This window comes from Pteronotus mesoamericanus, unplaced genomic scaffold, assembly GCF_021234165.1.
Source record: "Pteronotus mesoamericanus isolate MK-2021 breed Mesoamerican mustached bat unplaced genomic scaffold, CSHL_Meso_final contig_25, whole genome shotgun sequence".
Taxonomy (NCBI): domain Eukaryota; kingdom Metazoa; phylum Chordata; class Mammalia; order Chiroptera; family Mormoopidae; genus Pteronotus; species Pteronotus mesoamericanus.
The window spans coordinates 17900432-17923628 of NW_026555105.1; the positions used below are offsets into that span (position 1 = coordinate 17900432).

The following is a 23197-nucleotide window of genomic DNA, read 5'->3' on the forward strand; positions in this document are numbered from 1 at the left end:
TATTGAGTTGTAAGAGTTCTTTATATTGTCTGGATATTAGACACTTATCAGACCCTTACTGATGATTTACAAATGTTTTCTCCCATTCTTTTCACTTTCTTTGTCTTTTCACTTTCTTTGTAGTGTCCTTTAAAGCACAAACATCTTTAGTATTAAAGAAGTTTAGTTTATTTTTTCTTTGGCTGCATATGCTGTAGGTGTCATCTGTGAAATCATTGTTTAATCTAAGGTTATGAAGTTTATACCTATGTTTTCTTCTCATAGTTTTAGCCCTTACATTTAGGTTTTTTATTTTGTTTGTTTTGTTTTTTAAAAAATGATGTGAAAAGGGGTCCATCTTCTTCATTCTTTTACTTATGGATGGCAGTTGTCCCAGCAACATTTTTTAAGAGTTTTTTCAAAGAATAAACAAATGGGACTTCATCAAGATAAGAAGCTTCTGCACAGCTAAATAAAACATCAGCAGAATGAAAAGGGAACCAACCATATGGGAAAATACATTTGCCAGTGATACCTCAGACAAGAGTTTGATCTCCAAAATATATAAAGAACTCACAATGGTCTGCGGTTTGGTGTCACTACAGGAAGACAATCCAATTAAAAAATGGGCAAAGGACCTGAACAAGTACTTCTTCACGGAGACATACAGAGGGCCCAGAGACATTTGAAAGGATGCTCAGCATCACTAGCCATCAGAGAAATGCAAATTAAAACCACAGTCAGATACCACTTCATACTGGTCAGAAAGGCCATCATAAACAAATCAACAAACAAGTGCTGGCAAGGTTGTGGAGCAAAGAGAACGCTAGTGCACTGTTGGTGGGAATGCAGAGTCGTGCAGCCACTGTGGAAAACAGTTTGGAATTTCCTCAAAAAAGCTAAAAATGGAACTGCCTTTTGACCCAGCAATTCCACTGCTGGGATTAGACCCTAAGAATCCTGAAACACCAATTCAAAAGAACCTGTGCACCCTGATGTTCGTAACAGCACAATTTACAATAGCCAAGCATTTGAGGCAACCTAAGTGCCATCCATAAATGAATGGATCAAAAAGCTTTTATACATTTACACAATGGAATACTACGCAGCAGAAAGAAAGAAGGAACACCCTTTGAGACAGCATGGATGGATTTGGAGAGCATGATGCTAAGTGAAATAAGCCAGGTGATGAAAGACAAACACCATATGATCTCACCTGTAAGTGGATCAACAAAACAAACAAGCAGGAAAAATATAACCAGCAACATTGAAAGAAAAAACAAACCGACAGTAACCAGTGGGGAGGTGGGAGGGGGGTAATGGGGAAAAGAAGTGAAGGGTCAAGTCAAGGAACATGTATAAAAGACCCATGGACAAAGCCAAAGTGGGGAAGGATTGAGGGTGGGAGGTAGAGGTGGATGGGGCAGGGGAAAGTGGTGGTGGGAAAATGGAGACAACTGTACATGAATAATAAATTGAAAATAAAAAAAGGTGTTGTTGTTTTTTTTACTGAATTGCCTTGATAGCATTGTCAAAAATCAGGTGGCTATAAATATTGTTTATTTTTGGAGTCTCAGTCCAGATACTCAGTAGACAATTGATCTAAATGTCTACCCTTAGGCCAGTCACAGTCTTATTATAGACTTGGAAATCAGGAAGTGTGCTTTTTTTTCCAACTGCATTCTTTTTCAAGATTATTTTGGCTGTCCTGAGTCCCTTACATTTCTATATGAGTTTTAGCATTTGCTTGTCAATTTCTGCAATGGGGCTAGCTTGGATTTTGATAGGAACAACATTGAATCAACGTAGGGAGTATTGCCATGTTAGCAATATTAAGTCTTCCAATCCATGAACAGTGATGTCTTTCCATTTATATAGGCCTTCTTCCTTTTGTTACATTTACTAAGTATTTTGTTCTCATTGATGCTATTATAAGTGAAATTATTTTCTAAATTGTGTTTTTGAGTTCATTGCAAGTGTGTAGAAATGCATCTGATTTTTGTATATTGATTTTGTATCTTGCAATCTTGCTGAACTTACTAGCTCTGATAATTTGTATGTGTTCCCTAATATACAAAGTGGGACAGAAGTAGGTTTAAGTTGTGAGTACCTGAAACACAGAATTTATTCTTGTATTATTATTTATTAATTATTGTATTATTTTCCGTATGAACAACTGTAAACCTGCTTTGCCCCACTCTGTATTCTATATACAAGATCATGCCATCTGCAAATATAGTTTTGTTTTCCCTTTTCAATCTGGATGCCTTTATTTCTTTTTCTTGTCTAATTGCCCTGGCTAGAATTTCTAGTATACTGTTAAATAGAAGCAGTGAGTCAACAACATCCTTGTCTTTTTCCTGATCTTAGTGGTAAAGCATTGAGGCTTTCACCATTAATTATGATGATAGCTGTGGCTTTTTGGTAAATAACCCTTTATCAGATTAATTACATTGACCAATTGTTGTGCATTGAACCAACTTTACATTCTTGGGATACATCTTGCTTGGTCTTGGTGTATTGATTTTGTATGTTGTTGGATTTGATTTGTTAGTATTTTTCTGGGGATTTTTGTGTCTGTTCTCATAAGAGACAGTAGTCTTGTAGTTTTCTTGCTATGTCTGTCTGATTTTGTTATCGGGGTAATACTGGCCTCATAGAGTGAGTTGGGAAGGATTCCCCTGTATTTTTTTTTTTTTTAAGATTTTATTTGTTTATTTTTAGAGAGGGGAAGGGAGGGAGAGAATGTGTGGTTGCATCTCTCACATCCCTTGCTAGGGACCTGGCCTGCAACCCAGGCATGTGCCCTACACTGAGAATCAAACCAGCGACCCTTTGGTTCGCAGGCTGGCTCCCAATCCACTGAGCCACACCAGCTAGGACAGGATTCGCTTGTATTTAATAGAAGGATCTGGACTTGGGCTTATTGTTATGGGTAGTTTTCTTTGTTTTTTATTAAATCACTAATGTCATCTCTTATAGGGCCATGAGATGTTCTGGTTTGTCTATTTCTTTTTTTCCTTGAGTCAGTTTCTTTTGTTTTCATCTTTCTAGAAATTTGTCTATTTTACCGAAGTTATCTACTTTGTTGGCATACAATTGTTTCTAGTACTCACTAGTAAACTTTATTTCGGTAAGGTTGGTTGGTAGTAATGTCCTTTCTTTTACTCCCGAATTTAGTAATTTGACTCAGTGTAAGTTGGTCAGTGTAAGTAAAGTTTTTACTTTTGTTGCTTTTTTCAAAGAACCAACTTTTGACTTTGTTGATTTTCCTGTATTATTTTTCTATTCACCATATCATTTAATTTTCCAATAATCTTTTTTATTTCCTTGTGCTTGTTTTGTGTTTGGTTTACTCCCTTTTTTCATAGTTTCTCATGGTGGAAGTTTGAATAAGTGATCTGAGATCACTCCCCCTTTTTAAAATATAAATGTTTACAGCTATAAATTTGTCTGTAAACACTGCTTTTGCTAAGTCCCTTAAAACTATGTTTGTTTTCTTTGATATCCTTTCAAGGAAAAGAAAGAGGTTTGTCCGTTGTTTTTTGGACTTGCATTGATTTGAGCTTACTTGATGGTATGAAATGCTAATATTCGATCATTTTTTACCTGCAGAAATGGGAATTTCCTGTGCTTCGTCCTGATACAAATTACTGTCACAAACATTTCCTCCCATTACCCCAGTATTATCTTATTTTTATAGTTAAGCAAAACGAGCTCAGGAGGGACAATGGGATTTGTCTAGGTTGTTAGGACTGACACGTGTCAAGATAGACTAAGATATTATTGAAGACCTGCATATCCTGTAATAACAGTTACAAGGAACTCCTAGTCTGATTGAGAGACAGGTACACATGAAAATAGTTGATATCGGGCCCCTGATAATGGTTTGTCGCACTAGTGTTAGTGGAAATTGTGCGATAGTTGATTAATGTAGTTGTCATTAAATTAGTGCCTGGCATTCTTTGAGAGAGAAGGCATGCACAGCAAACAACAACGTGGTACCCTCTGAAGGAGCTTGTATTCTACAGGAGGAGGTGAACAAAGGAACGATTAATTATGGTACAGTAGGATAAATATTAGATAAGGTCCCAGTGGAAGGGCGCCGCCTCTTTTAGAAAGGAGAAGTGAACTCCAGTCAAGGTTTCTGGCCATTTGGTTTGCATTTCGAAGACGAAGGAGCTTCCAAATGGAAAAAACTGGGAGAGGGTATTTTACGGGAAGAACATGTGCAGAAGGGCACAGAGAGAAAATGTATTTATTTGGAGCCTGGAGTATGCATTGGGTAAGAAATGAGGCTAGTAAGGAAAGTATGTGATAGGACAAGAAGGGTGTTGTGTCACAAAGCAAGGGGCTGACTTTTAGCTTACAGGCTGTTGGGGAGCTTTTGAAGGCTTCTAGAAAGAGTCCTTTGAATTACCTGTCCTGGTGGATTTGGGATACAGCTGCTCTCCTTTGCCCTGTATGCTAGTATAGTTGTCCCTCAATGTCTGTGGGGTATTGGTTCCAAGACCCCTGCAGATAACAAAATCTGCAGATGCTCAAGTCCCTTATACAAAATGGCAGAGAACAGTTCATACAGTCAGCCCTCCACATCTGTGGATTCCCAACCACAGTTCAGAAATACTGTTTTCAGTCTGTAGTGGGTTGAGTCTGTAGATGTGAAACCTGGGGATACAGAGGGCCAACTGTGTATTAACTGAAAAAAATCGACATGTAGGTAGACCCACACAGTTCAAACCCATGTCGTTCAAGGTCAACTATAGTTCTTTCCTCACTAGTAAAATGTTTCTCTCTCTCTCCTTTTTTTGACTCACAGTTCACTGAGACTTTTTTGACGGAGAGGGACAAACAGTCCAAATGGAGTGGAATTCCTCAGCTGCTCCTTAAGCTGTATGCAACCAGCCACCTCCACAGTGACTTCGTTGAGTGTCAAAACATCCTCAAGGTAATTTTTGTGGGCCTTGGAGGGGCTGCAATTCAGGGCCTCCAAGTGACACAAGATGTCTGCCTTTTTTTTTTTTTTTTTAATCCCTCCTTCAGTCTAATTTTTAAAATAGCTTGTTTTCATTATGTAAGCTGTAGAACATTTAGGAAGTTCAGAAAAGTGCGAAGAGGAAAATAAAACTCACCTATAAAGAAAATAAAAACCCTACTACCCAGGGATAATCACCATTGAGTTCCCTGTGTCTGTCCTTCTGGACTTTGCTTAGTGTCAGTGCATACTCAATTTGGGAGGTCAACACTGTGCCCTGGGATTGAGATGACATTCTTTTTGAATAGGGTTTAAAAGATCCCATATTGCTGAAGATTCATGGAAGTGGCCTTGTGGTTGTTGATAATTATGACTAACATAAGAAAATTAAAGGGATTGGGCTCGGTAGTTGGGAGAGATATGGAAAGTATGCAGAGAAATATGGTAAAGCAGTTCTCAAACTTGAGTGTGTGTCAGAATCACCTGGAAGGCTTTTTAAAAGAGTGCTGGGCTCCACTCCCAGAGTTTCTGATTGAGTAGGTCTGCAGTTACCTTATCTAAACTTTAGCTTGAGGTGGGGAGGGGTCCACATTTGAATTTAGATCACCAGCTTTAGCTGCAATTGAAATCCATGCAAATTATATTTGGTCATAATGAAACTTAATGATACACTGTTCTTCAGAGGTGAAATTTTGATTATTATATCACATAATAAGTCATTCTAAAACATAAAAGGTTCCAGAATAAGCTTAATCTTTACCTTTAAGAAGAGATGTTTTGGGCCGCATCTACTGTGAGCATGAAGACCATTCTCAGCAATCACTGTGACGTTTCAGGAAATGTGGACATCACTCCGAAGGGCTACACAGTTACTGTGAAGGGCCCTAGAGGCATTCTGTGGAGGTACTTCAATTACATCAACGTAGAGCTCAGCCTCCTTGGAAAGAAAAAGAAGAGGCTCCTCCTGTTGATAAGTGGTGGGGAAATAGAAGGGCACTGGCCACCGTTCGCACCACCTGCAGTCATGTACAAACCATGATCAGGGGAGTTACAGTGGGCTTCCGTTACAAGACGAGGTCTGTGTATGTTCACTTCCTCAGCAGCAGCGTTATTCAGGAGAATGGTTCTCTTGTTGAAATCAGAAATTTCTTGGATGAAAAATACATCCTCAGAGTTCCAGTGAGGTCAGGCTTGCTTGTTCAGTATCTCATGCCCAGAAAGATGAGTTAATTCTTGAAGGAAATGACTCTGAATTTGTATCAAATTCGGTTGCTTTGATTCAGCAAAGCCACAACAGTTCAAAGATAGCAGAAAATTTTTGAATGGAATTTATGTTTCTGAAAAAGGAACTGTCTAGCAGACTGATGAATAATATCTGTTTGTCCAGCCTCAGAAACAGCAAGACGACGAATGATTCCTCAGACTTATTTATGGTATTTTTAAGATGCAATAAAAGTCATGTATTGATTTGAGGGGGGAAAAGATGTTTTGTATTCTTGGTCTTCTCATAGTCTGATTAGGATAGAAATAATTATAGTCACTTACACTTGTTTAAAAACACTTTGCAAAGAGTTATATATTATTTTATTTGACTCCTGCAAAATCTGCGATATGAAGGAGGAGGAGGAGGAGGAGAAAGAAGTAGAAGAAGGAGGGAAATTAATACTTGTGAGTGCTTGCTGTGTGACCATCATTTCTTTATTTCACCCAGCAAACACTTATTTGAAATTTACTGTGTACCAGGCATATTTAATTCTTATGGTAACTCTACAAGAAGGGTAGTATTTTCCTTTGTATTAGTCTAGAATATTTTGATTTTAGGTAACATCAATTCCCTCACATGGGCGGGGGGATCCTTTATTGTCTCACATAATTGGTAAGGCACAGATACGAATATGGGAGCTGAACAGAATTAGGCTGTCCATTTCTTATCTTGACATCTGTGTGTGACCTCAAGTTCCTCCACATAATCACAGGTCCCGGGTGACATTTTTACCACATGGGCTAGCCACTGTGGTGAGAGGAATGAGTGACTGAATGTTGGCTAGGCCTGATCACCTGCTCCTGGTGACAACCCCAGCAGAAGCGTGGAATGTCAGGAGGGGCACTTCCTCTAAGGCAATGGGGCTGTAACCCTGAGGAAGAGAGAATGCTGCTGGTAGGAAAAATTCAGATGCTTTTTATAGTCGCTTTTTCAGTTGAAAGAAACAAGACTTGCCTAAAACCTTGTGGCTTCTATATGACGAGCCCAGCTTTGTCTTATCCAAAGACAACCTTCCATTCTGCTAGGTTGCCAACAGGAAGTACTTCCTCATTTTATAAACTAGAAAAATGAGATCCAGAGAAAGTGGTTAAGTCACTAATTATGTGACGCTAGGCAACTATGTGGTTTCGTTTTTTGCCTGTAAAATGAGTAAAACTGCACTTATTTCACTGAATTATTTTAAGGATTAAAATGAACTAAAATACAAAAGCCTGGCATATAACAGGTGATCTATAAGAGTGAGTTCTGCTTTTCTTGATGTGTGGTACCTGGGCCAGCAGCATCAGCATTACTTGGGAGCTTGTTATAAATGTACTTTCCCAGACCCCGCCATAGACCTGTTGAAACTCTGCAGGTGGGGCCCAGTAGTCTGAATATTAAGAAGCCCTTCAGATGATTTGGATGGCCACCAGTGTTTGGGCAAACAGTGTTTGCTCTAGCCCACTGTGTTCCATTTTCCCTCACAGGTTCCTGTGGAGAGAGCATATTGAGTAGGGTCCTGGATTCTCCCTCCTCTTTCCCCTGTTTCATCCAAAATAGTTCTGCTTCTGTAAGCACAGACTCTGGAGCGAGACTTCTGTGTTCAAACTCTGGCTCTACCACATGTAATTGATAAGCTTTGTTATTTGTAAAATTGGGAGAAGTTAATATTATCTCTCACAGGGTTGTGAGGATTAAGAGATAATACATGAACTGCTTAGAACCAAGTATTAAATAAATTAGCTATTATTACTATTATTATAATTTTTATTATTATCAACTTCTCTGTAAGATTATTTTTTTCTATTCCTCTGTTCTCTATGAACAAAGGATTCTTTGGTCCCTCCAAATTTGACACCCTCTGCACTGCATTGACTGTATTAAATGCCTGCTGTGTCTTTGGACCTAGGGATAACACAAAGAGGAATCTGTTTCAGTCTTATCTTTAAAGAACACTTAATCTAGGGAAGAAATAACATATGTTTGTAAAGAGGTACAAAGTAAAAATGCTAAGTACCACAATGAATTACAGATTGCTTTGGGGGTTCAGAGGTACATGAGAATGCTTCTGGCTGAGGGAATCGGAGAAGACTTCCTGAAAGCCATGAGACTTGAGCAGTGTTTTGGTTATCTGTTGCTGCAGAACCAGATCCCAAAAGCTTGAAATAAGCATTTATCTTTAACAATTGTAGAGGTTGATTGAGTGGTTCTTTTGCTTCATGTGGGGTTGGGTTGGGTATTGAATCATCTAGAAGGTCCAAAATGGCTTCAGTCATATGCCTGGTACGTTGATGCTGATTGTCAGCTGGAGATCAGCTAAGGATAATCATTCCTGGCCTCAGTTCTCCTTGTGGCCTCTTGAGTTGTCCATGTTGGACTTCTCACAGTATGGTGATTGGGCTCCAAGATGGCAAAAGCCAAGTTTGCCAATCTTTCTTAAGACTTAGGCCAGAATTGGTGTAGTGTCACTTGTGCATTCTGCTGGTTGAAGCAAGTCACACCAGCCCGGATTCAGTGTGGGGGATGATTCTATAGGGGGACTGAATACCAGGAAGCGAGGTTCGTTGAGAGCTGTCTTTGTGCTCATGGGGACCTAAGTTGTGACTAAAATGCAAACTGATGCTTTGGAGTCTGGTTTGTGTTAGATACAACAACTGAATGTCTCTCTGTGCACTTTTTTTATACTAGGAAATTTCTCCTCTTCTCTCCATGGAGGCTATGGCATTTGTTACTGAAGAGAGGAAACTTACCCAAGAAACCACTTACCCCAATACATATATTTTTGACTTATTTGGAGGTGTTGATGTAAGTAGTTGTTTATTATTTCTACTGCAATTATTCTTATGGTTTGAGAAGTTAACTCTTGAAATAGAATACAGGAAACATTTCAGAATACATAGCAAACATTTGAGACTTTTAATTTTTTAAAAGCTTGGTAGCACTCACCTGTGTTGAAACAGCATAGCTTTTACTTTAGAAGAATTGATTTATTTGAATTGATAATACAGCCACCTTTTTTTTTTGTAAAGCACAAAGTTAAAGATGTGTCTCCTACTTCCCCACTGTCCTCTCCTCAGAGGCAGCTGTGATTACTAGTATTGCTGATGTCCTTCCAAAGATTTTGGGGGGGGGTGTGTGTGTGTGTGTGTGTGTGGTGTGTGTGTGTGTGTGTGTGTGGTGTGTGTGTGTGGTGTGTGTGTGTAACCCGAGCACTCCCACTTGAAGTTTATTTTTCTCCCCACAAAGAGGAGGCATATGATACACCCAGGTACATCCCAGGAAAAGGCTTTGTACATTGCCTTTTCCATGTAATTCTCTACTTTGGGGATAGTTTCATTTGAGTCCATGTAAATTTGTCTTGTTTTACATCTCTGTAGTATCCCCTGGTCTAATTGTACCATAATTTATTTACCCAGGCCTCAGTTGATGGACATTTAGAATTTTCTCACACATTTCCTATTATAAACAAATTGCAGTAAAGGTTTTTGTACACATTTTTGTGTACGTGTATATTGTACCTTTGGGATCAAAGCATCTGTGTTGTTTATTGTTTATAAACGTATCAGTTTACATACTTAAGAGATTTTTCAGCTTATATCCCCAGTAACGAAGTACAACAGTGTCTGTTTACTCACATGATCACCATCATAGTGTGTATATGTACGTTTTTATGGACTTTGTTATTGAAGTATAACTTGCATAAAGAAGAGCACACCAGTAATAACCACAAAATAAGTTTACCTTTGTCACTACCACCCAAATCACAAAATAAAGTATTACTGGCATCCGCTAGCCTCCTTCACCAAACATAACATTTTAAGTATTTTAAATATTTGCTAAGCAGATAAGAGAAAGTGGTATTTCTTCATAGTATTTTTACAGCTTTATTGAGATATAGTTCACATAACCATGCAATTCAGTCATTTAAAAATGTATCACTCAGGGGTTTTTAGTGTATTCATAGATATGTGCAACCATCACCACAGTCAGTTTTAGAACATTTTTATCATCCCAAAAATAAACTCCCATGTTTTAGCTACTACTGCCCTAGTCCTCCAACTCTCATCCCCATCATAGACAACTATAACTCTCTTTTCTGTCTCTATAGATATTTCTGTTCTGGACATTTTATATGAATGGAATCATGTAATATGTGATCATTTGTTACAGGCTTTTTTACTTAGCTTAATATTTTCTTTCTTTTTTTTTTTAATTTTTGTTTTTTGTTCAAATACATTTGTCTCTACCTTCCCGCCACCACTATCCCCTGCTCTCCTCCCCCACCTCCCTCCCTCAATCCTTCCCCACTTTGGCTTTGTCCATGGGTCCTTTATACATGTTCCTTGACTTGACCCTTCCCTTCCCTTTCCCCCCCCCCCCCACCTCCTTCCCTCTTGACTCTGTTGGGTTTTTTTTTCTTTCATTGTTGCTGGTTATATTTTCCTTGCTTGTTTGTTTTATTGGTTAGGTTCGACTTACAGGTGAGATCATATGGTATTTGTCTTTTGCCCCCTGGCTTATTTCACTTAGCATAATGCTCTCTAGTTCCATCCATGCTGTCACGTAGGGTAGTAGTTTTTTTCCTTTCTACTGTGTAGTTTACACATTGTGTAAATGTACCATAGTTTTTTGATCCACTCATCTACTGATGGATATTTAGGTTGCTTCCAACACTTGGCTGTTGTACATTGTGCTGCTATGAACATTGGGGTGCGTAGGTTCTTTTGAATTGGCATTTTGGGATTCTTAGAGTATAATCCCAGCAGTGGAATTGCTGGGTTGAAAGGCAGTTCCATTTTTAGCTTTTTGAGGAAATTCCAAACTGTTTTCCACAGTGGCTCTATCCCTTTCTTGGAGAAGTGTCTTCCCAGGTCCTTTGCCCATTTTTTTTTTTCCTTTGCCCATTTTTTAATAGGATTGTTTGTCTTCTTGGAGTGGAGTCATGTGAGTTCTCTATATATTTTGGAAATCAAACCTCTATCTGATATATCATTGGCAAATATATTTTCCCGTACAGTTGGCTCACTTATCATTTTGCTGATGTTTTCTTTAGCCATGCAGAAGCTTCTTATTTTGATGAGGTCCCACTTGTTTATTCTTCCTTTATATCCCTTGCTTTAGGGGACATATCAGTGAAAATATTGCTGCGTACAATATCTGAGAGTTTCCTGCCTGTGTTCTCCTCTAGGACTTTTACGGTGTCGCGACTTATATTTAAGTCTTTTATCCATCTTGAGTTTATTTTTGTGTATGGTGTCAGTGGTGATCAAATTTCAAATTTTTTTTGAAATCAAATTTTTCATCAAATCAAATTTTTTTGCATGTAGCTGTCGAGCTCTCCCAATATCATTGTTGAAGAGGCTATTTTACTCCAATTTATGCTTCTGCCTCCTTTGTCAAATATTACCTGACCATAGAGATAAGGGTTTATTTCTGGGCTTCTATTCTGTTCCACTGATCTATGTGTCTATTCTTGTGCCAGTACCAGACTGTTTTGATTACAGTGGTCTTGTAATATAGTTTGGTGTCGGGTATTGTGATCCCTCCTACTTTTTTTTTCTTTCTCAAAATTGTTGCAGCTGTTCGGGGTCATTTATGGTTCCATATAAATTTTTGAAATGTCTGTTCTATGTCTGTGAAATACATCATTGGTATTTTAATAGGGATTGTGTTAAATCTATAAATTGCTTTGGGTAGTATGGACATTTTGATGATGTTAATTCTTCCAATCATGAACACGGTATATGTTTCCATTTATTTGTGTCTTCCTTAATTTCTTTCTTCAGTATTGTATAGTTTTCTGCATACAGGTCTTTTACCTCCTTGGTTAAATTTATTCCTAGGTACTTTATTTTTCTTGTTGCTATAGCAAATGATTTTTTTTTTACCTAATTTCAGCTTCTTCTATTTCAATGTTGGTGCTCAAAAATGCCTTCAATTTCTGAATATTGACTTTGTATCCTGCTGTTTTGCTGAAGTCACTTATTAGGCCAAGTTGTTTTTTGGTGGATTCTATAGGGTTTTCTATGTACACTATCGTGTCATCTTCAAACAATGATAGTTTTACTGCAAACAATTTGGATGCCTTTTATTTCTTTTTCTTGTCTAATCACTGTGGCTAGGACTTTCAATATTACGTTGAATAGAAGTGGTGAAAGCAGACATCCTTGTCTTGTTCCCGATCTTAGTGGGAAAGCTTTTAGTTTTTGCCCATTGAGTATGATGTTAGCTGTAGGTTTTTCATATATGGCCTTTAATAATAAAGGCTTTGGGTATGCCCCCTTTATTCCCATTTTGCTGAGTGTTTTTTACCATAAGTGGGTGATATACCTTATCGAATGCTTTTTCTGCCTCTATCAAGATGATCATGTGGTTTTTGTCTTTCCTTTTGTAAAATCCAAGATGAGGGAAGACTCCCAAACTTTTTATGAGGCCAGCAGCACCCTAATCCCAAAACCAGATAAAAACACTACAAAGAAAGAAAACTACAGACCAATATTGCTGATGAACATAGACGCTAAAATCCTCAACAAAATATTGGCAAACTGCATCCAGCAACACATTAAAAAGATCATCCATCATGATCAAGTGGGATTCATCCCAGGGATGCAAGGATGGTTCAGTATATGCAAATCAATAAATGTAATACATCACATAGCTTAATATTTTCAATAGTTATCCATGTTGTAGCATATATCAGCACTTCATTCCTTTTTATGGTTGAATAATGGTTTATTGTATGGGTATACAACATTTTGTATATCCATTTTTCAGCGATGGACATTTTGGCTGTTTCTACTTTTTGGCTATTATGAATAATGGTAGTGTTAACATTTGCATACAAGTTTCTGTGTGGACTTGGATTTTCATTAATTTGGGGTATAAAAGTGGGATTACTGGGTCATATGGTAACTCTTAGGTTTAATCCTCTGAGGAACCATTAGATTGTTTTCCAAAGCAGCTGCACCATGCCCACCAGCAGTGTATGGAGGTTCCAGATTTTCCACATCCTCATCAAAACTTGTTGTTACATGTTTTTGAATATACCCATCCATTCTAGTGGGTGTGAAGTGATACCTCATTGTGGTTTTGATTTGCATTGGCTAATAGTGTTCACATCTTTTTATGTGCTTGTATAGCATTTGTGTGTCTTCCTTGGAAAAATGTCTGTCTCCTTTTTTAATTGGATTATCTTTTTATTATGAGTTCTAAGAATTCTTTATATTTTCTCTCCATAGCTTTTAAAATTTGCATTCTTCTGTGAATGACATTGAATATCTTTTTGTGTATTCATAAGTTGTTTCTTTTCTGCCAGTTGTCTGTTAGTGGCTTTAGCGTTCTTTCTGTTTATTAGGCTTTTCTCTTACTGATTTTCTATCTTAGTTCTTTCAGGTTGCTATAATAAATGTTACAAACTGGGTAGCTTATAAACAACAGAAATTTCTTTCTCACACTTCTGGAGTCCGGGCACTATGAGATCATTGCATTGGCAGATTTGGTGTCTGGTGAAGGCCCTCTTCCAGGTTGCAGACTGCCAGCTCTTTCTCATTTCCTCACATGGGGAGGGGCTAAGGATCTCTTTGGAGTCTCTTTTCTAAGGGTATAATACCATTCCTGAGGCCTCCGCGCTCAGGACCTAATCACCCCTGAGGCCCTACCTCCTAATGCCATCGCAATAGGCAGTAGGTTTTAACATAGGAATTTTGGGTGATCATAGACATTCAGATCATAGCAATTTGTTACTACTCTTCATTAAAGGTCCTTTGTCTTATGTGTTGTATTTTTTTTCCTAGTAGGAGAATTGAATTTTGACTTTGTTTATAGTACTTTTAAATGTAGAAAGGTTTTTTTAAAAACGTAGAAAGGTTTATTTTTTAGGTTGTCAGATTGATTTGTCTTTTCCTTTTATAGCTTCATAATTTTGTTTCTTGCCTTTCCCATTGTTGGATTATAAACTATGTCTATGTTACCTTTTAATATTTTAAAGTTTTTATCATGTATGTTTAAATTTTTGCATCATTTCAAATTTATTTTGCTGTAATGAATGAAGGACTGGGATCCTACTTTTTCCCCTAGATATCTGTCCTTACGGCCATCACTTGGATGGAACCGAAGGAGGCTTTCAGGGTGTTGTGGTTATTCTGTATCTTGATCTGAGTGGTGATTGTATAGGAATGATGTTCACTTTGTAAAAACTGGTGCTGTGCACTTAAGATTTCTACTCTGCTGTAATACGTTACACTTCAATTTTAGAAAAGTTTTCTTTCCTTAGAGATGCCATTTTCTACAAAGGTAAAGGTTGAATATTATACATTTGCACACATATTGTTTACCATAGACTTTATTCTGTCATTTCTGCTCAGCATTCGCTGCCCTCAGCAGTCGCAGTAGCCCTGTACCATTTACTTACTACGAGTTGGCTCAAGGGACCCCTCCCTGCTTCACTTCTGAATCACTCATTAGGGAATTTACTTAATAGAAAGCAACGTATTTATAGGAGGAAAAATAATAATGTGGGTCTCTAGCCTCATGTCTATTTTTAATGAAAATGTGACTTTCTATAGCAGGTACCTATTCCACCTTAGGACATCTTTGGATCAATAGTTCTTGATTTTATGGAGTTTTTCTCTCCTGCATTGAGTTAGATTGGCTTCTCCAGGAACTCAGTCTGTTCATAAATACAGGCTTTTGGGTCATTTTTGCCCATCACTGACCTCTAGTTGGGTGCATTTTTCTTGCTACACTCCCTCTGTTTTTTATTGTGTTTAAGTCTTCCGTTTCTTTGCTGTTGCTTAGTTGTCTGTTATTGCATGTGGGGTGTTCAACTATGACTTTTGAATTGTCTGTTTCCTTGACTTCTGTCAGCTTTTGCTTCATTTACTTTGAGGGTCTGTTATTAAGTACATCTTTGTTTGTAATTGTTATATACTCTTGATGGATTGACCCTCTTAATATTGGAAATTGTCCTCCTTTGTTTCAACAGATTGGGTTTTTAAATGCATATGCTCATTGAAAATAACTAAAATTGTGTTGTATTTAAATATGTAAAATGAAAAATGAATGCATATCACCCCTAATCCCTGTAGAAATCAATATTGATAGTTTATAGTGTATTTTTTGAGATTCTTTTTATAAACTTATGTGTATAAGAGAAAACGAATGTTCTTGAAGCAAAAGAAGAATTGTAGTGATATTCTGCAGCTTTTAAAAAATTAAGCCACAGTGGATCCCCAGAGATTACCTAATCTAATATGCTTATTTTTTAAAATTAGAAAACTGAGGCCATGGAGGGGCATTGACTTGCCCAAGTTTACATGGGGAATGGGTGACTAAACTGGGAGTAAAACCCAGGTTTTCAAACTGGTATAGAGCTCATTGCCCTGAACCTCACTGCCATCTGCCTATGTTGGGAACAAGAGGCTCTTGTAATACTGTTACAGATATTTGGGCCATGAAATAGCATAGCAAAGATTGTTTTGTAAGTTGTGCTTTGAATTCATTTTGAAGATTTTATCTAAAAATTTTTTTTGTAGCTCCTTGTAGAAATTCTTATGAGGCCTACAGTCTCCATCCGGGGACAGAAACTGAAAAGTAAGTATGCTTCTGAGCCACTTCCTAATTTTCCCGCTTGCTGATAATGGTGGTGGTTTCCAGGAGTTTCTCTTCTTTCCTTTCTAACTCGTAACAGTGAGGACATGCCTTATATCCAACTGCAGGATACTCTCTCCAGTCCCAACTAAGCAGCTCTATTTATTCATTTTGTACTAAGTAGAAATGTAAGCTGGTGCTGTAAAATAAAAAGTGTGAAAACCACTGGGTTAAAAGAACTGTATCTTTGTACTTTTCTAACAGTCCTTGGGTCCAGCTCTTATCTTTTCTTTGGAAATTCTTCTCATATATAGTTAATTGAGAGAATAAGCAATAACTTGATAAGATATTTTTAAATTTTATTTATTTACTTTTAGAGAGAGGGGAAGGGAGGGAGGAGAGAAAGAGAAACATCAATGTGTGACTGCCTCTCACACGCCCCCTACTGAGGACCTAGCCTGTATCCCAAGCATATGCCCTAACTGGGAATCGAACCAACAACCTTTTGGTTTTCAGGTTGGCACTCAATCCACTGAGCCATACCAGCCACGGCTAATTAAGATTTTTTTTAAAAACTATTTTTGTTGTTGTTTTAAAGGTGATATATGTTCTTTGTAAAAAGTTCAGTCATTACCAGAATGAATATAGTAAAAATTTAAAGTGTTCTGGTAGGGTGTTATTTCTTAAACTAGGTAATGGGTATATGGGTATTATTTTGTTATTCTTCTTTATAATTTATGCATGTTACAAATACTCTTTTTAGATATTCAGTATTTAATTTAAAAAAAAAAAGAAGTGCACTTCATTTGGCATTAAAAGCCAGAGATCACTTAATATTTGATGAGTGTTCTCTACAAACATCACATATATATTTTTTAATTAAAACAAAATTTCTTCCCTAACATCAGCATGACATACTTTATATGACCTCATTTGTAGGTTCAGTAGCAGTTACCAGGATTTATATTCATCTTTGAATATTCATATTCAGCATTTTTTCCCCACCTGTATTGCTCTTTCTGTTCTCTATCTACCCACATAACCCTCATAGCAGGTAACATCTGGTAATTACTTGTTGGTGTTCTTATCTGTTCTCTCTCCCACTAGATTTATAAGTAAATCTGCTCTAGAGTTGGTGCTGAATAAATATATGTTGCATTAGTGAATTCCAGTTCCCTTCAAAAATGAAAAGTCTAGAAATACTGAAATATATTTGTCTGGTTTTCCAACCTGCTTTGAAGTCATAAAATAAATAAACCAAGAAATCCCAATACGTTGAGAGGTAGTGATGACAAATAACAGGACATTTGCAGTCTCTCGAGATTATACCAGGTAACCCATCCAGTCAGGGTTGTGTGGCAGACTGCCCATTGGGACCTCAGAAGGAGACCCAGCATTGTTAGACGTTGTAGCAGCATAAAAATAAGTGGAAACAGTTTTTGAAAATAAAACTAATGCCAAATAAAACACTTTATCCATGGTTCATACTCAGTTTTATCATCTTCTAGTTTGGGGGTCATAAAAATGTATCTGTCCTTATTTTGCTACTCTCCTGTTCCCACTCACAGGGAAGTAGTTAGTTCTTTATTAGGTTGATAGGTCAGGCAATAAATGCCTTTTCCCTAACATAAATAACCAAAAAACAAAACAAAACACTCCGTGAGTCTGTAGCAAAAATGTTGTAATTGTTTGCTGCTAGTAGACTTTCAATAGAAATTTATAGTGAGGCATCAATATGCTTATACTTTGGATTCTAGTAGTTCAGCTTTTGGAAATATATCTTGAGGAACCAATTCAACACAAGCATAAAAAGGCTACTCTTACATATTAAGTTGTTTATTTTTTGTCTACTTAAGTAGCAAAAAATAAAAAGCTAAACTAAAACTAAAACCATGGGTATATTCTAAGCAAGCTATTGTACAAAGGGAACATGGAGTATTTTAAATAATGATATCACTACCGAATGAAATTATGAAGACTGTGGAACATAGTAAGAAAATGGCTGCTATATCAAGCCGAAAGCAGTCTGCAAATTGGTTTGTAGGTTCTGACGGGCACCATGAAAATCTTTGGTAAGTAAGGACTGGAATGAGATATGCTTACAGGAAAATAATCATCTTGGAGGAGATTATGAGGAATAGTTTTTGTTTTCAAAAAAAATTAATACAGTTATACTGTCTTTTTAATGATAAAAATAACCAGTTATTATCCATTTGCTTTCAGTAAGTGATGAAATGTCCAAGGACTGTTTGAGCATCCTGTATAATACCTGTGTCTGTGTAAGTACCCCTGCCTTTGGGGTCGCATTTATCTCCCCTCCATATTTGCAATGCTTGAGAACAGAAGATTCAAGTGAGGGTCGTAGACAAAGAGCTGTCTTCAGACACTGGAGGAATTGGGTTTATGTGTGTCTGAGAACCAGAACCAACAGGTAGAAAATACGGGGAGGCAGTTGACCCTTAAACAATATGAATTTGAACTGCACAGGTCCACCCATGTATGACCTGCACATTGTTCAAACCTGTGTTGTTCAAGAGTCTGTATTTTCAGTTCACAGTTGGGAATTTGTGGATGCGGAGAGCTGACCATAGTTACACGTGAATTTTCAACTGCATGTAATCCCTGTGCTGTTTAAGGGTCAACTGTGATTGTTAAGAGCCAAACCCTGGAGATATCCGAGCAGAGACTGAACAGTTACTTATCAAAGAGATAGAAGGATTGGAAGAGTGTATATGATCTTTAAGATACCTTTTAACCTTGTTATGCCTATTTCTTCATTTTCCTTCTTAGAAGACAAAACAAAACCAAAAGCCCCACCCAAATACTGGTGGTACATACATACTGAGTGAGAAAGAATGGTGAATAAAGGAAGAATTTCGGTAGAAAGAAAATAGCACAGCACTTAGTGCTAGAACTTGATTTTGAGTTCTGGTGTTTGACTTAGCACTTACTAGATCATCTCCCTGAGCTTTAGTTTCTTATCGATAGAACACAGTTACTAATATTAACATCATAGGGTTCTTGTGAGGACTAAATGAGATGATACATGTAAAAGTACTTTGTAAAGCAGTATACAAACATTAGCTTTTATAAGACACTGTACCTGGCTTTTGGGAACTTATTTGGTAAACTATAAATAGTGGATCATAATACATGGCAGAATGAAACAAGTGCCATTGGAGATGTGAAACCTGTGTGCTATGACGGTACAAAGGAACATTTAATTTCATTTCTTGCGTCATTCAAAAAAAGGTTTCAGACATCTTACAGGAATATTTAAAATCTACCAAACTCAAAAATTTAGAAGTAGATAAGAATGAAAAGGATAAAATAAGGTAAGGATATAACATATCTAAGAATTGGGTTGATACAAAAAATGTAGACATAAAATCATCTGTATAACGGATGGTGCACAAATTTGCTAAGCTTCTTAGCAACCAACACAAATAGGGAAATATGTTTTAACATTTACACAGCTCTGCATCTGTAACAGTGCTGTGCACTGGAAATACAATGCAAACCACTTGGATTACTTTAAATTCCTTGTAGCCACTTTTTTTTTAAAGAAAGGAATAAAAAACAGGAATAAGTAAAGTTAATTTTAATAAGTTTAGAATTCAAAATAGATATGAAGATATTTACATTCTCTCTTTTTTTTAACTTACCTTTCAAAACCTAGTGCTTTTTACACTCAGCACATCTCAGTTAAGACTAGCCATATTTCAAGTGCTTAATAGCCACATGTAGCTAGTGGCACAAATAGGCACAGATGGCACTATAAGATAAAAATAAACTCATTGTTCAGGAAATGCAGAATTATTCTTGCAGCTAAAGCCACAAAAAAATAGTCCTTATTTAAAAAAAAAAAAAAAGACTGTATGATATAATTGACTTTATCATTGATTGGCTTTTAGATTTGCAAATACCAGTACTCAGGGACTGGGCAGAAAACGAGAAATGTTTGAAGTTGCCATTTTTGGAGTGGGGACTTGTGTTGTGCAAGTTGTGACAAACCTGGAGTAAGCGTGTCCTTCCTGAAAGACATTTAAATTAAAAAATTTTAAAGTACTGTTTGTTGGTCAAATAAAATTTGGCCTACTGTATGCAAGGTTATAGCTCCTGATTTACATATCAAGCAGATACTAGGTCATGAACCTATGAGGACTATCATGGGGGGTGGGGAGGAGCTCTCCCCAGAGAAATGCTTTTGCTCACACTGTTTTGTGTGTAGTTTTAGGGATTTAAGGCCTAAGCCAAGGATTCCTGATATAATGTGGGATTGTGTTTCCAGTAGCTGGAAGGGATATCTTGTTCTTTTTTTTTATTTTTTAACATTTTATTTATTAATTTTTTCAGAGAGAGGGGAAGGGAGGGAAAAAGAGAGGGAGTAAACATTAATTTGAGAGAGAAACATCGATTGGTTGCTCTTGTATACACCCCAACTGGAGACTGAACCCACAACCCAGGCATGTGCCCTGACCGGGAATTGAACTGGCTACCCCTCACCTTGCAAAGATGATGCCCAGCCAGCTGAGCCACATTGTTAGGGCTTGCTCTTCATATATATCATTTGTATTTATAACTTATTCTGCCTTTTCTCTCCTCCTTTATGATAGACGGAAGGAGTTACAAAGCGTTTGGCAGAAAAGAATGACTTTGTGATCTTTCTGTTTACACTGATGACGAGTAAGAAAACATTCTTACAAACAGCAACCCTCATCGAAGATATTTTGGGTGTTAAAAAGGTGAGCTATGTCCTCCAGCAGGTGGGTAACCAGATGGGAGAGGGTGTCTGAAATGATTGGATTCTGAAACCAAAATTATTCCATATTCCTAGTGTTAAACTATCTTTTTGTGTTACTTAAATATATTCAAACAAAAACTAGGTTATACTTTATATACTTATTATAAAACCTAAACAAATTGAAATCAAACTCATTATAAAACTTAAAAGTTCAGATTAACTTCATGAATTTAATGTGATGGCTAATGTTACTTTGCCATAATCAAATTGCCCCTCAGTAATTATTATAATGCAAGATCTTTTTCGTATACCTACTGCTATATGCTGTGTGATTTCATTGTCTTGCCATTTTTCTATATTTGAACTGCTGTGAAACCTTCTTTATTAGGATATGTTTCCCTTGGTGATCTTTGACTTTCGCTTATTAAGTTCACCTCTGTTTTTCCCCATTAGTTGTCAACAGTTAATTGATACCAACACAAGAGACATAAATACGAGCACTGAAGTTCAACCACTTGGTCATAAGATAGACATTCAAATGATCCAGAATATACTTTTAAAAAACCAAAAAACAGAAAACTGATTGAAATGAAAATACTAAATTAAAAATTTACCATTGAGAACTCACATCCCCAAAAAACATACCCATAGACTTCTGTTAGAGAACCACTGTATTGTATTAGATTTTTGGTGTGACGCTTGCTGGGACCTGAGGCTTTCTTCTCCAGTCCTTGTCCCATACCTGCATGTTGGTTGCAGATTGGCAGATTTTTTTCTCTTGCTACTGGGGAGGCAGGAGCAGCCTTTTAGAGTTGGCATTGCTGGTAAAAGGCACCCATATGCATTGTGTTTTCCCCAGCTTTTATTTGTCTTTCTGCTGCACTTTTCCTCAGGTCCTCTTTGTTATCGCACAGGCAGAAGATGCATAAGAGGCCCATTGTCTGTAGAAACACATTGGAAATGTGTGCAGGTCCCAGACAGACCCTTTGTGCCCTTTGATAAAAAGGCTTTGTTATTTTTCCACTAACTGTATGTTCCAGCCAGTGTATGAGAGGGGGCTTCCAGGGTGGACATTCCAGTCTCCCTGGCAGTATCAGCATAGGAATCTAGAATGGCTTCTTCTGTGCTGTCAAAAATGTTGATGAGTTCTGCTAGACATTATGGGTACTTTGGTACAATTTTCAAGGGAGACAGACATCATAAAAAAGGAACCTAGGCCACAAACTGGGAAAAGGTATTTGCAATCCCTGCAACTAACAAAGGATTGGTAGTCAGAATTTATCAAGAATTCTTAGAAATTGGCAAGATAAAGATAAATAGTTCAATAGAAAAATAAGCAATATATGAACAGGCATTTTGCAAAAGAGAAACAAATGGTCCATAAATATAAGAGAACACGCTTAACCTCATTGATAGTGAAATACAAATCAAGAGCATACTGAGAGCAACTTCAGTGAGAATGTATCATTGATGACACTTCTATACTGATGATACTTTTTTCTATCAGCAGAATATCTTTACTTTTCTTTTGTTTTCTCCTTGAATATACATATACTCAGAGACCCAGCACGTGTGTAAGCACTGCCCTGAGGGCCAAGACATCAATCAGTACTGTGGCCTGAGGCACCTGTAGACTATGCCCAGGCAGCCGTGGGAAAGTTCATTCCCCGAACAGTGATTCTTTATCAGGGAATCACTAAATTGAAACCAAGAGGCCAAGAGGTTGTGAAATCAGTTCAGTGGGTCTGCTAGCTCAATAGAAAAGATCAAATTGTATCATGTAAGAGTATTCTTTGAAGAAGTTTTTGTTTCATATTTATATACTTATTTATACATCGACTTATGTCTGTTTACTGGGTTGTTATGAAAAATTTATTTCTTCTTATTGGGCATTGTCAGAATGGTTTGTAATACACTACCCCAGAAAAACTGCACATGTGCATCAAGAAACAGAACAAAAAACTGAAACCAATCTTGTGACCCATCAACAGGAAAATGGGTAAATGTACTCTCTTCACACAATAGAATACAGGCATACTTCGGAAATACGGCAGGTACTGCAATAAAGCGAGTATCATGATAAAGTGAGTTGTAATCTTTTTGCTGGTGAAGGTCTTGCCTTCTATTTGTTAAAAATGCAACATATGTGAAGTGCCGTGAAGCAAAGTGCAATAAAACAAGGAATCCCTCTGTTAGAAAATGGTGGAAATAAATGAACTATTGCTAAAGGCAACAACACAGGTGAATCATAAAAATTATTGCTAGAAGTCAGTTGCAGAAAAATGTGTATATATATATCATTTTTATACAGCTCAAAAATAAGCTTAAATCATATAAAACTTTTTAAAGGCAAAGTAGTAATAAAATTCAGGGTAATTGTGGTTATCTTTGGCACAGAGGCACGGACATGTAATAGTAAAGGCACACACAGCTATTCACTTTGTTATGTTTCATACCATATGTTGTATGTATCAAACAAAAATTAAAATACATTTGATCCTTGAACAATGCAGGCTTGTGCTGCATGGGTCCATTTATACACCGATTTTTAGTTATTTTTTAACTGAAAAGTTTTTCTTCAAATCTGCAAATGTCATGTATTCCATGAACTTTTCTCCTTTTGAAACATCCTTATATTCCTCACATAATACCAGATAACAAGGAGCAT

At 37.1% G+C, this 23197-nt stretch overlaps 1 protein-coding gene and 1 pseudogene across 2 annotated transcripts in view; both read left to right on the forward strand.

Annotated features, from left to right (window-relative positions):
- The window catches only part of TRPC4AP (transient receptor potential cation channel subfamily C member 4 associated protein), a 74391-nt gene that overhangs the window by 17712 nt on the left and 33482 nt on the right, over positions 1 to 23197 (forward strand). For both annotated transcript variants that reach the window (XM_054573847.1, XM_054573848.1), the window contains exons 2-6: positions 4799 to 4927; positions 8886 to 9002; positions 15731 to 15788; positions 18009 to 18064; positions 20402 to 20530. In XM_054573847.1, coding sequence (XP_054429822.1) covers positions 4799 to 4927; positions 8886 to 9002; positions 15731 to 15788; positions 18009 to 18064; positions 20402 to 20530 — 489 coding nt within the window. The remainder of the gene's footprint in view (positions 1 to 4798; positions 4928 to 8885; positions 9003 to 15730; positions 15789 to 18008; positions 18065 to 20401; positions 20531 to 23197) is intronic.
- On the forward strand, positions 5727 to 6444 carry LOC129070749 (60S ribosomal protein L9-like; annotated as a pseudogene).